This window comes from Aulonocara sp. 'chitande type north' Nkhata Bay, linkage group LG19 (assembly GCF_057382095.1).
Source record: "Aulonocara sp. 'chitande type north' Nkhata Bay isolate Kocher_YH1m ecotype deep benthic linkage group LG19, A_spYH_male_GT1.1, whole genome shotgun sequence".
Taxonomy (NCBI): domain Eukaryota; kingdom Metazoa; phylum Chordata; class Actinopteri; order Cichliformes; family Cichlidae; genus Aulonocara; species Aulonocara sp. 'chitande type north' Nkhata Bay.
Genome location: NC_141362.1, coordinates 19,447,506 through 19,460,785, shown reverse-complemented (window position 1 = coordinate 19,460,785; position 13,280 = coordinate 19,447,506). Strand labels below are relative to the sequence as shown.

The following is a 13,280-nucleotide window of genomic DNA, read 5'->3' as shown; positions in this document are numbered from 1 at the left end:
GATTTGTCACGTTTAGTGTGTTTGGAGTGTGTAGTTAATGTGTTGTCTTGTGTAATTATTGTGTAGTGTTGTGGATAGTTTTGTGTTGTGTGTCAGAACAATGATGTGACTGCTGTCTCCAGGTAGAAAAAGGAGTGATACACCTTTTCTGGAGTGGCACAAATAATTTGTGTGGCATCTTATTGAATGCAGAACAGCTGATTGTTCTGTAAATAGTTTGAAATGGTTAAAAAAAAAAAGGGTAAAAGGTAAATGGCTGCAAATAACTTTGTTGTTTGCAAAACTTGTGCGTATGATTTTAAAATTGACAATTTTTATTTGCATTTAAAGTTATGAAATATGATTCAATAAACATGTTTGTGGTTGTTACAGTAAAAAATATAACTTTTTCTACTCGGATTTTATGTTTTTTGTCTGATTTTAGATCAATTGTGTTAATACAGTATGTCAAAATGAAAACATGACTGTAAATTCTGACACGTGAGGTTGTGCTGAAAAGGATGATACCAAACAAGGCAAATAAATAGTTTTTAAATGTGAAATGTAGAGGTCAAATAAATCAAAAGTAGTTAAAAATGGCCAATTATACCCTGGACCCCATGGTTAAACTTTTTTTTTTAAAGTAACGCAATAGTTACTTTTCAAGTAATTACTTACTTTTAGAATCTTGTAACTCAGTTACTAACTCAGTTACTTTTTTGAAGAAGTAACTAGTAACTATAATTAATTACTTTTTCAAAGTAATTGCTGCTGGTTACATACACATAGTTGCCAAGAATCACCAACTGGTTTCCTAAATGAAACCCAACTGGAAAAGAACTAAAACAAAAGTTATTCTGGAGAGTCCAAGAATAAAAAAATATGGAGTTCAAATTAATCATAATTGTTCCCCTTTAAACTGTAGCACCTCCCCCTTTGTTTCCTTTAGTTTTGGAAAATTTTCTTGTAGAAAAGCTGCAGAGCAATGAGGTAAAGACTGAAAGCAACTTAAATACAAACACTGAATCCAATAACCTTTGCAGGCAGATGAAGTTTCTGCCTCCGCCTAAGAACCAAAACAAAGAAAACCTGCGACTTTACTGTTAACATGTGTTATAAATGGAAAAATAGTCCTGATTCATTCATCATGAGCAACTGCGTTCTGATTACTGTTGTTAATCTATTAATATGAAAATCTAGTTTATCCAGTAAATAAAGAGTTAACGACCACACCATCCTGAAATCAGATTTCCCCTTGATGATGGCCAGGACATAAACACGTGATTAATGAATGTTGAAAACATCCTTATTTTTTCTTTTGAAGTGGTATGAAGAAATCTAAATCAAAGTATAAGTAAGGAGGAGGAGGGGGAACATGTTCTTCCTTTTCGGAAATGGCTCTAAATCTGATTAACAACATTCCTTGTTTGTCACTAATGCTACATCCTGGCTAAAGAACAGTCAGCTGTCTCTGCTGTTCCCAGGAAGCGTGTGTATGTGTGTGTGTGCCCGTCACCCATTACAATAGGTTCCATGTCGCCATTGCACACTAACGCTGAGACCACACACTCACTTAAATCAAAGGAAACTTAAATATGAGGCAGAGCAGAAGCTAATCTGCTGAACCAGTTTGATAGGGAAGAGGAAGTGTTTCTGCCATCCTGATAATCAAAAGGATTACAGAGAGCCATAACTCTTTCAACAAGCAGTAGTCCTCTCAAACAAGAGTCTGTTTGTGTCACTATAAGGCCAAATTTACATAGAGTAAGTTCCCATAGTGGGATAGATTGCATAAATGCAAACCAAAATGATCACAAGGATCTGCAAAAGAAAAGCAAGGTTGAATTAAGTAGCAGCGATCCGTGAGTGGAGCACACTGGCCTGATTCTTGGAACAGACTTAAGGCTGCTTTTCATTATACTGATTAGAACGCCATGAAATTGAGCATGAAATGTATCTGATGATCATGCAGGCATGAGAGGGAATTGACATATGAAAGCAATTTTATTGGTCACTTGTTGAGTCACTATTAAAGCAATCTATTAGCGTCAGATGGAGCCTAGGTGTGCAGTCACATGAGATCTTGGCTTATGAGTGTCAGAATCAGAGGTTTCCATAAAAGTTTGTTAAACCATTTGTAATGGATCATTTTAATCATGTGGGATTCGTGAATGGTGTTACCCAAGGTCATTCTTATGTACGTATGTTTCTAACATAAATTAAATATATTTTTTTTGCTTAATCTTCAAGTGACTAGATAAGATCATTGATGTCACCAGAAAAATAATTATATTCTGCCGCAATATCCATCCATTCATTCTCTTCTGCTAAGACAGCCATCCCAGCTGTCTTTGGGCAAGAGGCAGGGTACACCCTGGACGGGTCGCCAATCTGTCGCAGAGCTAACACATAGAGAAGAACAGGTATTCACACTCACACCTATGGGCAATTTAGAATTACCAATTAACTCAATCCCACTAACTGTATGTCTTTGGACAGTGGGAGGAAGTCGGAGTACTGTGCAGACATGGTGAGATCATGCAAACTCCACACAGAAAAACCCTGAACTGATGGTGGAATTGAATGCAGGACCTTCTTGTTGTGAGGCTAACCACTGCACCACCGTTTCCCTGCTGTTTTATTTTTTATTTTCCTGAAATATTTTTTTCATGACAGTTAGATAAGGCCATTTATTTATTTATTTTTTAATATTAGAGAAAATGATTCTACCATAATTTTCCACCTCTAATCGCTACATTGTAATGTTTTGCAGCGAACTATGGCTAAGTCATTCTTGCATAAAAATAATTGAACCTTAACTACAACAATATTTTAAAATATCTGTCATTAATAAAGTATGGTATACATATATACAGCAATTTGGAGTATTCATATATGTCTTTATGGTGTTGTTTGTTTGGCCCTACGACAGACTGGCGACCTGTCCAGGGTGTACCTGGCCCTATGACAGCTGGGATAGGCTCCAGCGCCCCCCGCGACCCTGAAAAGGATAAGCGGAAGTGAATGGATGGATGGATGGTGTTGTTTGTTGTTTCACTAAAATATCATATGTGAACAAAAGTACCTGGCCACCTACACCTTACACCAATAGGAGCTACTCATGCCATGAACCTGCCAGCACACAGTCTGTGTGCTGATGTTAATTAATTAATTGAGGAGGTTTGGAGGTTGAGTCAGTAGAAGGCTGGCGACTTTTACTTGCTATGCACCTCAGCACTCGGTGACTGCCATCTGTAACTTCACATGATCTGACTCTTCATGACCAGAGATGGGCAGTAACGCGTTACTTGTAAGTTGTTTACTTGTAAGTTGTTTACTTGTACTGTAATCCGATTACTTTTTTCAAGTAACGAGTAAAGTAAGGGATTACAATTGCAAAAACGGTAATTAGATTACCGTTATTTTCCCGTAGAAACGCTGCGTTACTGCGTTACTAAAACCGTGATTTTTTTTTTTTGCGAGAATGTCTCATGACAGTGACGTAAGCGAGTGCGACATTCGTGACAACAACTGTGTGCAGATCAACAATGGATAATATATCGAGTGGGGAGAGAGTATGAGCGTGCAGCGTTTAAAGCCTGGAAGTACTGACCTTTGAGTTTGATTCCATAAAAAGTGACAAAAACATTAGTGTCCGTTGTGTGTGGGAAGAAAACTAATTTTTACAGCAAAAAAACCCCTAAACTTCCAAGCAAGTACCGAGTGCGCAATGACGTAATGGGAAATTCACAGAGAAGCTCGCGGATTCTTCAACTGACCGCTGCGGCACACCTGCAACAGGGAAAACCTCCGCCTACCCTCCTCCTGCTTTACAGGTGAAAATAGAGCAACAGGACCGCTGAGTCTTTGATTCCATTTATTTTCTACTGTGTTTTACTTGCATCTATTTGAAAGACTGAGTGTAAACACAAAAAATATTTTATTTTATGTGCTGGAATGTGCAGAAAATAGGTTTAAATGTTAAACAAATTTCTTCCAGTCAGAGAATGTTGCATATAATAAAATTTTTGTTTGATGCATAAAGTTAAAAGATTAAAACTAATAAAACAAGTTTTATTTTATTTTTTTATTTTATATTTTTAAGACTTTTCCATTTGATTACATTTTGTATGATGGATTATGCAAGTAGAATTGGGCTGAAAGATCTATCGCTTTATCACATATTCAGGTTGTAAATCGTGTTTTTAAAAAGTAACTAAGTAACTACGTGATTAATTACTTTTAATCAGTAAAGTAACAGGATTACTTTTTGGGGGAAGTAATCAGTAATTAATTACTGATTACTTTTTTCAAGTAACTTGACCAACACTGTTCATGACTGAGTTGCTGTGGTTAAGAGATATTTGTAAAAATATCACTTAAAGTTGGTTGAAAGTCATAAACTGATTTGTTAGAGATGGTTAGGTGCTTGATTTTATACTCCTGTGACAATGGGACTGAAAACTCCTGACTTTAAAGAATAAGAAATCTGTTCAAGTACTGTTGTCCTTGTAGTGTAGCATGGCTGCTGTGCAAGAATACTGAAGAGTTCAAACAACTACAGTTTACAGAAAAGGGACTGATTTGGCCTGGTGCAAGGTAGATTGACGTCTCCATACTCACTGGTAGGTTAGGTAAAGGGTAGCAGGCATCAATTTGAATTTAAGATGATGCTCTTAAGTATCATTTGCCAAATTCCACTTTTATTGCTCCAGGCTGGAGAGTAACTTTGATGGTATGATACCCCTTGTAGCATTTGTTAATAGACTGCAGATTAAGTAAATCCACACAAGCCTTAAACCTCAGAGCCAACAAAGAATACGCAATCATTTATTTTAAGGTGAGTTATTTTTCTTCCACCACTAGGGTTCCCCCACCTCCTAGATCCCCTCTAACCCTTGATTAACACTAGCATAACCATGCAAATGTACTTTACGATACGACAAAAGAACCTCAAACCACAAGCTTCGTCATCAATGACTGTGTGCTGGGATTCTTCCTTTAGCTGCCTAATCAGAAACTGCTGTTGAACAGTCAGTACAAAGTTAATCTAAAAGGTTTGTACTTCATGACTTCTCCTCACAGACGACGGTGAAACCAAACTATGACCTTATCACTTTGCCAGGAATCTTTTTTTCCCCTCATAAAGACTAAATGAGGAAATGTGCACTGCACATCTGCATGATTATGGTCAACAGCTCTTCTTCATATGCATCTCAGTGGTTCATTATGGTTAAGGAACAGTCCTCACACTCTGGCCTTGATCTCTCTCGCTTCTCCATCTGCCACTCATAGCCTTTGTTATGCAGATGTTGTCTCTTCAGTTCTAATTATCACAATGTTTATTTACTATTGACAACTTCTTCAGGCAATTTTCTGTTATTCCCTTTGACATTTTGGGACAATTAAATTCAAATTTTCATTGTTACTATGCACAGATTTATTATACTCTAAGAGAATAAAAGCAGAACTAAATAAACTTCTTTTAATCCTGTAAATATTTAAGTTGTGTATATATTAAATTCAATGAATCCACAATTCTGTTTTCACTTTCACTTTGAGAATGGTGTGAATGCATTTTACTGATGAAAAGGCATAAAGATTACAAATGGGCCATAATACAGTTGGATAGTTAAGTTTGCTTTTTGACAACATTTCCCTCATTGCTTGACCCATAAAAGTACTTTCTTAATAAGGCTTACATGGTTTGTTTGCCTCGGGTCTTATCATATTGGCTATTCTGCATTCACCTCATTTTTACCTCTTTATCAGACCTGCCGGGTTTGATAAAGCGAGTGACTTCTCAGCTGTCCTGAATAATGACAGAATTGCATTTGTTGCCTTTCTTCATCTTTGTCTGATTCTGCTGGTATCAAACTTCTTGCTGACAACTTTGTCGTGTATATATAACAAAATATCTTGTTTGTTAAAGTAGTGAAACAAAAAATGGGCTCTCGACCAGTTTACTTGGTATGGGCTGCTCAGCCTAACCACAAAGTTCTTGTCTCGTTTTATCCCAGGGACTTCATCTGACTAAATATCTGGATTTGAACTACAAACTCAAAAATGCTGAAAACTAAGTGAATTTTCCCCAAGAAGGGAGAGTAATCATATTAGCAATTGCATTATAGGAAATATAGGATCCAATTTTGAATCTGTTTTTGTAAAATGGTCTCTTGTGAGCTTCACTTATTGTCTTAATGTGTTTAGATTTTTATTTCATTAGGTTGGTTCTTGTAGATGAAAAAAGGTCCAAATGCGTGACTATATTCTCTTTATGATTAAGATTATAAGATTTAATTTGGAATGGCAAAAGTCCACGAATTCGTAAAGATTTCATGCAGAGGACTAGGCCAATGGGTGGATTAGCCTTGCCAAACTTTCAGTCTTATTATTGGGCAGCAAATATTCGTAATATGCTGTACTGGATGAGTAATGTTACTACAGAGAGCTTTGTTGAGTTCAGCTCTCCCATTAGAACTATACACCTATAAACGTAACCCTTTGTTGTATGACTCGCTCAGAATCTGGGTGCAATGTAGGAAAAGGTTGGGGTTACACTTAATGTCAATTAAAGCACCTATCTGCTCAAATCATATGTTCCCACCCTCCATGATGGACTCTGCCTTTAAAATATGGGAAAGTAATGGCCTTAGAAATATCAAAGACCTTTTTGTAGATGGGATTTTTGCCTCATTCACGCAGCTCCTGAAGCAGTTTAAGCTGACCCTCTGTGTAACAGATGTAAAGCAGAAACAGGTTTGCTCCTTCATACCTTTTGGACATGCCCCAATCTTCATACCTATTGGGTGTCTATATTTAACACTCTGTCAGAGATGTATAACGTTAAATATGATCCTTCTGCTCTAACGGCTATCTTTGGGGTGATACCTCAAGACACATTTATTTTTTGTTGTTTTGTAGGGGTTTCTTTGGTTTGTTTGTTTGTTTTTTCCTTCTCTATTTCTGTTATCTTTTGGGGTATTGTAAATACTGAACAGCAAACTACTGTATGTTCAATGTTTTGTTGTTAACATGCTGCTGTGACTGAAAATAAAATTTATAAAAAAAAAAAAAGATTATAAGATTTAAAGCCAGATAGTTAAAGAAAAAGTTAAACTGCTGTTAACTGATAAAAACTTATATTTATAAATATGAACCATTCAGTAATAACGTCTCTCATGGACCAGCTTTTGCTAAATCTGCCTCAGATGGAGTTTCCAATCTCTTCAATTTCCCCATATTCTTTTTAATGTCCTCCAGATAACAGATGTGAACTTCATTTTTTTCCAAACTTAATTCAACTGAATTGGAAAAAAATTAAATATAGCATAAACACTGGCCAATTTTTAAGTAAATACTGCACTTAAGTATAGTCACTTCTATTTTCATGTTTAATTTTTCTTTCACTTAAAACAGGCCCGTTCTTGACCTCCATTCCTTTGTACACTGTAAGCATAATTAAGACTCCACGGCTCACCACACAGGCACCTGCACCCATACGCTGCACGCATCACCACACTCACACCTGCATGTTTGCTGTGATCTACCTCACACTAATAAAAAGACTTTCCTGCTTTTGAACCAGAGCTCTGCTTTCCCAAGCTGAAGGTATGCAGCTTTGCTGCTTAGGCCTGTGTGTTTGTTTTAGTTTTAAGAGTCTTCACTGATGCTGTCACCGAATTATGCAAGCAGACTGCCCATAGCATCCCAACCCTATGGGCAATCTGAGACTAACAGGTTGATTTGATAAGATGGATTAAAGCTGCATAGCTAAGCTTCTATAAAAGCTAAGCATTTCCTCCCACTGGGAAAACTGATTTCTTAGTTTAAACGTTTTAGGAAATGATCCCTGCAGACCACGAGACTCATCATTCCTGGTTTTACGGTTTTAAAAAACATGAAATATCTTGTTGCACTCATAAAAAAGGCTAACTTATTATGAACCTTAATCCTGTCTCTCTATAAAGGCAGCATCGTTCATAAGAAGCTGTTTTTAAGTCCATTATCAGTTTTTTTTTCATCTAAATAATTCAGATAGTTTGTGCTTAAATTTGGTAGAATAAACAATGTTGCACTAATTAATTACAACTGATCATCACACATCCTTAGCATCCAACGGTTTATCCACCAACTCACTGTTAAACTATTGAAGGACTCATACAAGAATAAAGAAGCTGTTGGTCTTCCAAATTGCACAGACAGCAGGAACTGCAAAATTGAAAAAAGGCTTTTTAGTCTCTCAATTACTCGTGTTCCTCAGTCTTGAGGATTGTTGTGCTATTGCATCATGGAACCTCAAGAGAAATGAGAAAGGAGCAGGTCTATGCAGGGAAATTAGCTCAGCCGTTCACTTCTGATATCAATGTGGAAAGTGGGTGGTGTGAATTATAGTATTACAGCAGCTGTGAGAAATGTTAGAAGTAATCACTGTGGAGTGAGTGGGGGTTTCAGCAGGCTGACTGTTGCTCCTTGGGGCCTAATCCATGCCAGAAGGAGGATGAAGTGGGATGCAGAGGGAGTTTAATTTGATGGGATAAAGCTGATGGAGATGCTCAGATTTTCAGTGTTATCCCTGTTTTTATGAAAAGCTTTTGTCTCTAAAGAATCAAATTTCAGAGGACCAAGAAACCACATTTTCACACTGGCCACCCTGTATTTTGGAGTTTATTCAATGTGGTTTTGAAACTGTTTACCAAAGTTGAGACTGATAGACTTTCACAGCCTGGCAAGGTACACAAAATCTTTCAGCTAAAGTTACAATAGGAAGAACTTCATGATAAAAGGGCAGCTCAGAGTATCAGCCATCGTAATTTCAAAACTCATCTTTGTTTTGATTTTCTAAACACCCTAGCACGTGTAAGTGATGTAGCTATATAAGGAGGTGCCACCTGAATCAGGCCCCAAAATATGCAAAGTAACAAGTACTGCGTCCAGTTATACTGTAGGAAAGCCACACACTCCACCTTGATCCTCTCATTATTTGAACAGTAGGAAAACAGTTATAAAAGGAGCAACAAAGAAGTGATTAAGCAAAATTCACTGTGGCTCTTTCCAGAGAACAATCTTGACCACAGCACACTGTGTATGGAGGATGGGTGGGGTGGGTGGGGGGGTTCAAAGATATTGTGAAATAGTTCCAGTATGTGAGAGTATTACATATTCACCCCCTGTGAGTCAGCCCCTCGCCTCTGACCACAAATATTACAGTGCATCTGTGCACTGAAACAATGGTGTTCCCCTTCACTTCGCATCACTTATTTCCCCCTGTGCCTGGACAGGGCGAAATAAGAACCTTGAACAAGCAAAGCAGTGTGTGTGAGAGACTGAAGATAGAAAAAAGAAAAAAAAAGAGCGATGGAGAGACATGGCAGTGACAAAAATCTGTTCCTGCAAAAGGAGAGGTCCAGGAGCCGGGATGCTGTGCCCAAGGAAAAGTTGAGTAAGCTCAGTAAGTTATCATCGATTTCATGTTTTACAAGTTAGGTTTGGCCAAACTCAAAGTGTAAAACCAGCAAATTGGTGGGATTAAGCTTTACAAGCCCAGATGGAGATTGGGTTTGGAGTGTTCTTCTCTAAACAGTGAATCAGATGAAACTTTAACACCAAAAGCCAAATTTCTCATTTGATTTAAAGTCATCTAATTTACCCACTCAGCATAAGTTTAAAAAAAAAAATCTTGAATCAACTGTTACATCTTATCTACTAAAGGCGCATTAAAGAAATATCTCGGCATATTTCAGGTTTACCAGCAGTCTGTAACTTATCCCATTCGTTCTATTTTAAGTAGAATCTAATCAGTTTGACACACTTTTACTTTCGTAATTAATGCAAGTATCGTGTTTCAAACTGCTACTTCCATGAAAGTGTGAGGCACCAGACCCACAGGGATGTACTCACCCGTGACCCAGGCTTCTGTGCCGACACTTGAGGCAGGTAACAGAGGAACAGAGGCGCCATAAAGTAGGAGACGGTAAAAATGAGGAAACTTGATAATAACATAATTGAGCGTCGGTGAGCGCAGAGCGAAGAGCGGCAGGTAGTCTGAGCGCACAGCGTGTCCGTCTGTAATACTGATGATCGACAGGTCCAAACCGAAAAAAATATATATTAGTACGCCCCAAAAAGACTCCTTAACCCTAATTTCCGGTTAATAATTCTCCTGTGTCTACTCCTCCAATAACTATTCACATAGTGCCACGCGTATGATCGGGAATCAGGACTTGGCCGTCACCATTGTGATTGGTTTTATCCACTGCGGGAGGATCAGCTGTTCATCGCGGCTTCCACAGGTTGAGTCGCGCCTGTATCCATTGCACCTTCATTTAAAAGCAAAGGAGGGAGCAGTCGTTTCTAGCTGGCACTCGGAGGACCCAATAGCAGCGGCCGGTGGCGGGAAAGCCACGCCCACCTCACCCCAAGATTAACTGTTCGCGGAGGAGAAAGACCTGCTCCGGTCAGTTAGGAGATAGGACCAGGAGAGGCAGCAGCTGCAGGAACACTCAGTGTATTATCATGAGTCTTTGAGAGCAGAGACAATGGCCGAGCAATTGTGAGGTCAAATTTTAGGTTCTCATCCCCATTCTGAGACATATAATGCTCTATAATAGCCTAGTATCCTGCTGCCGTGACATTTAGCCTGCGTACTTGGGTTACAATGGAAAACATCTATTGAGTAAAGTCAATAGCTGTCACAAGCACTGCAGGGGGGCAGTCTGTGTTTGTAGATTTGTGTGTGTGTGTGTGTGTGTGTGTGTGTGTGTGTGTGTGTGTGTGTGTGTGTGTGTGTGTGTGTGTGTGTGTGTGTGAGTCGTTGTGGGTTTTAGTTGGCAGACGATTCGTTGTTTGATAGAGCAAAAAACAACTGTTTGTGTCACTTTATCCCCAATTACATGGTCATAATGTAACACATTTCATAGAATAAATGGGGGTTTTTTTCTGGTAGAGAACCTATTTGGTTTGGGGGATTTTTTTTCAAAATAAACTGGCTGACCTTAGAGCCGTTTGGCTAGCATTGGAATTTCTTCATCTTATATGATAATCTGCAAAAACCTCAGTAGTTAATGTATATTAACACCATATGTATTTGCAAATACTCACAATGTTAAAAATGCAATTTACTAATTTACAGTAAGACTCAAATTCAGAAGAAAATATAGGGTTATCAGTATTTTGATAAATAACAAACAATAATCTATGAAAACAAAGAAGTAATCAATGTGTGTTAAACTGCAGTGCAAAAGAAAATAACTTCTTACTTCTTAAAAACTAAGTGCCTTTTGATCCTTTTTATTTTCTGCTCTATAGAAAAGATTTACTACTACTACTTTCCAGACTGATATAATGCATATAATATGTGATGCTGTATAGGTTTAACCTAGCTCTGCTTCAACCTTCTACCACAATCAGAAATGAATGTATTAATTCTAATATTGTATTAGTGGTTTGCTGTGCACCACAACATGAATGTGGGGACAACATTTCTGCATTGTTGCAACCCTTTTGTCACTTATATATACGTTTGGGTTTTTCACATTTAACACTTAAGTGGAAGGTTTAAGGTTGTTATGAAGCACTTTAATATCGCAGTATTGTTGCTTTGACAACCATAAATATTCTCAGTACTTTTCCACCAACCTGAGCAGGAAAGCACACTTAGTGCATTCACAAAACATGCTTCCACACTGTAATCGGCCTGCAACCTCTCAATTTCTGGCTCTCACATCTTCCTCGCCTCCGTGCTGTCCATTTCTCCATCTTTTCCTTTCAATAAATTGTGAGGCCCATTAAGAAGAGAGAAGCAGTGTTTAGTGCAGGTGTCCCGTCACCCTTTACTGGAACGGGTAACCCCACCCCCACCCCAAATCCCCTTCTCTCGCTCTTTGTCCCTATAGATATTTTTTAATTGTTGGTTTTGACAGTTCAGCGGCTTTTTGAGTGCCTCAGAGAAGAGCCTTGTAATTAGAGCTATTGAGCTTCTGGAATTGGCACAATTAGGGTCAGCATTAATTATTCCTCTGTGCTCTGGCCAGTTTCTGTAAAGCACTGTTTGCAGAAAAGATGCCAGAGGAGGGTCACTCCAAATGGGAGAGATAAAAATGGATGGGGCAGTTGTACAAAAGGGAGAAAAACCGAGGCCTAAGTGGTCTCAAGATAGTGAATTATCTGAATTCTTGCTTATCGGACCACCATAGAAACTCAGCAAAGCGTCCGTGTAGTATCATTATCAGAGCTGTGAGAGAAGGGATGCGCCTCATTCCAAGTTGTTTCCCACCACAGAGACTTAACCCAACTACCCCTCCCGCTCTGTGCCAGCCGGTCCACTCATGTCCTTGTGTGAGTGGAGTAATGCTGTGGGAGGTGAGGATGAGGAGCAGAGAGGGTCAACGGGAGTGTCTCTTGGAATGTTAACGAGATCAGTTTATATCTGCTCTTCCCTCTCACTTCAACCCGCCACCCTGAACAATGAAGACAAAGTTTTCAGGGCTGCAAAGCCGTTGTAGTGAAAGCATGGCTTGACACTTTAATTCTGTTGTCATTTGGCCGAACATAAAAGAAAACCTCTGACAACAAAAACAAAAGCAGGAATGAATGGGCATGCTGAAAGAAAATGTACATCCCAATTACTGCAGTGGCCCTTCCAAAGACGCCCCAGCCGCCGGTCCCCCCACCGGCTTACACCAACTACATACGGCCAAAAATTAGCGGGTGTGTGCAGACACAGAAACAGACAGAGCATCACTGAGGCCACCCAGAGATCTGACGGCCTCGGGAGAGGAGCAGGTTTAGCACAGATGTACCGCAATGATGTCACGTTGCCTAAAAGTACAGTTTAGGTGCACATGCAGTTCAGATGTAGTATGATAAATGCTGAGAGGAAAACAAGTTGAAGAGAGGCAAAAACTGCTACTTGTCGTTCATTTTTCCAGTTTAATGCTAAATAACTACATTTTTGTCTAAATAAAATCAGCATTTGCATTTGTCGTGTGTTTCAGTAGATTCTCATTGTTCTTCTAATAACGAAATCCATGAAAACCTATTTGTGACTTTTATTCCAGTGTTTAAAAAGTTCCTCCTTTTGTTTATTGTAGCGATATTTCACCCTCACCTGTACAACAATAAAAAGCTGATTATTAGTTGATTTACCAGTAATTTAGGATAATCCAAAAAGGCCTACTGTAATTATCGACCAGTCACCCAACAATACAGCAACCATATACCGAATCTGTCTCTGGGTTTAGGATTTTTTTCATCCCTGAGGTTCTTCAAGTGCTGAACTTATTCAAATTATTAAAGTATTT

The 13,280-nt window shown here is 38.6% G+C and overlaps 1 protein-coding gene across 9 annotated transcripts in view; it reads right to left on the bottom strand.

Moving 5' to 3' along the window:
* Positions 1-10,269, bottom strand: part of smoc1 (SPARC related modular calcium binding 1) — a 58,128-nt gene extending 47,859 nt beyond the window's left edge. For all 9 annotated transcript variants that reach the window (XM_086275063.1, XM_086275067.1, XM_086275062.1 and 6 more), the window contains exon 1: positions 9,880-10,269. In XM_086275063.1, coding sequence (XP_086131189.1) covers positions 9,880-9,981 — 102 coding nt within the window. In that variant the 5' untranslated portion in view covers positions 9,982-10,269. The remainder of the gene's footprint in view (positions 1-9,879) is intronic.
* Positions 10,270-13,280: the final 3,011 nt, after the last annotated feature.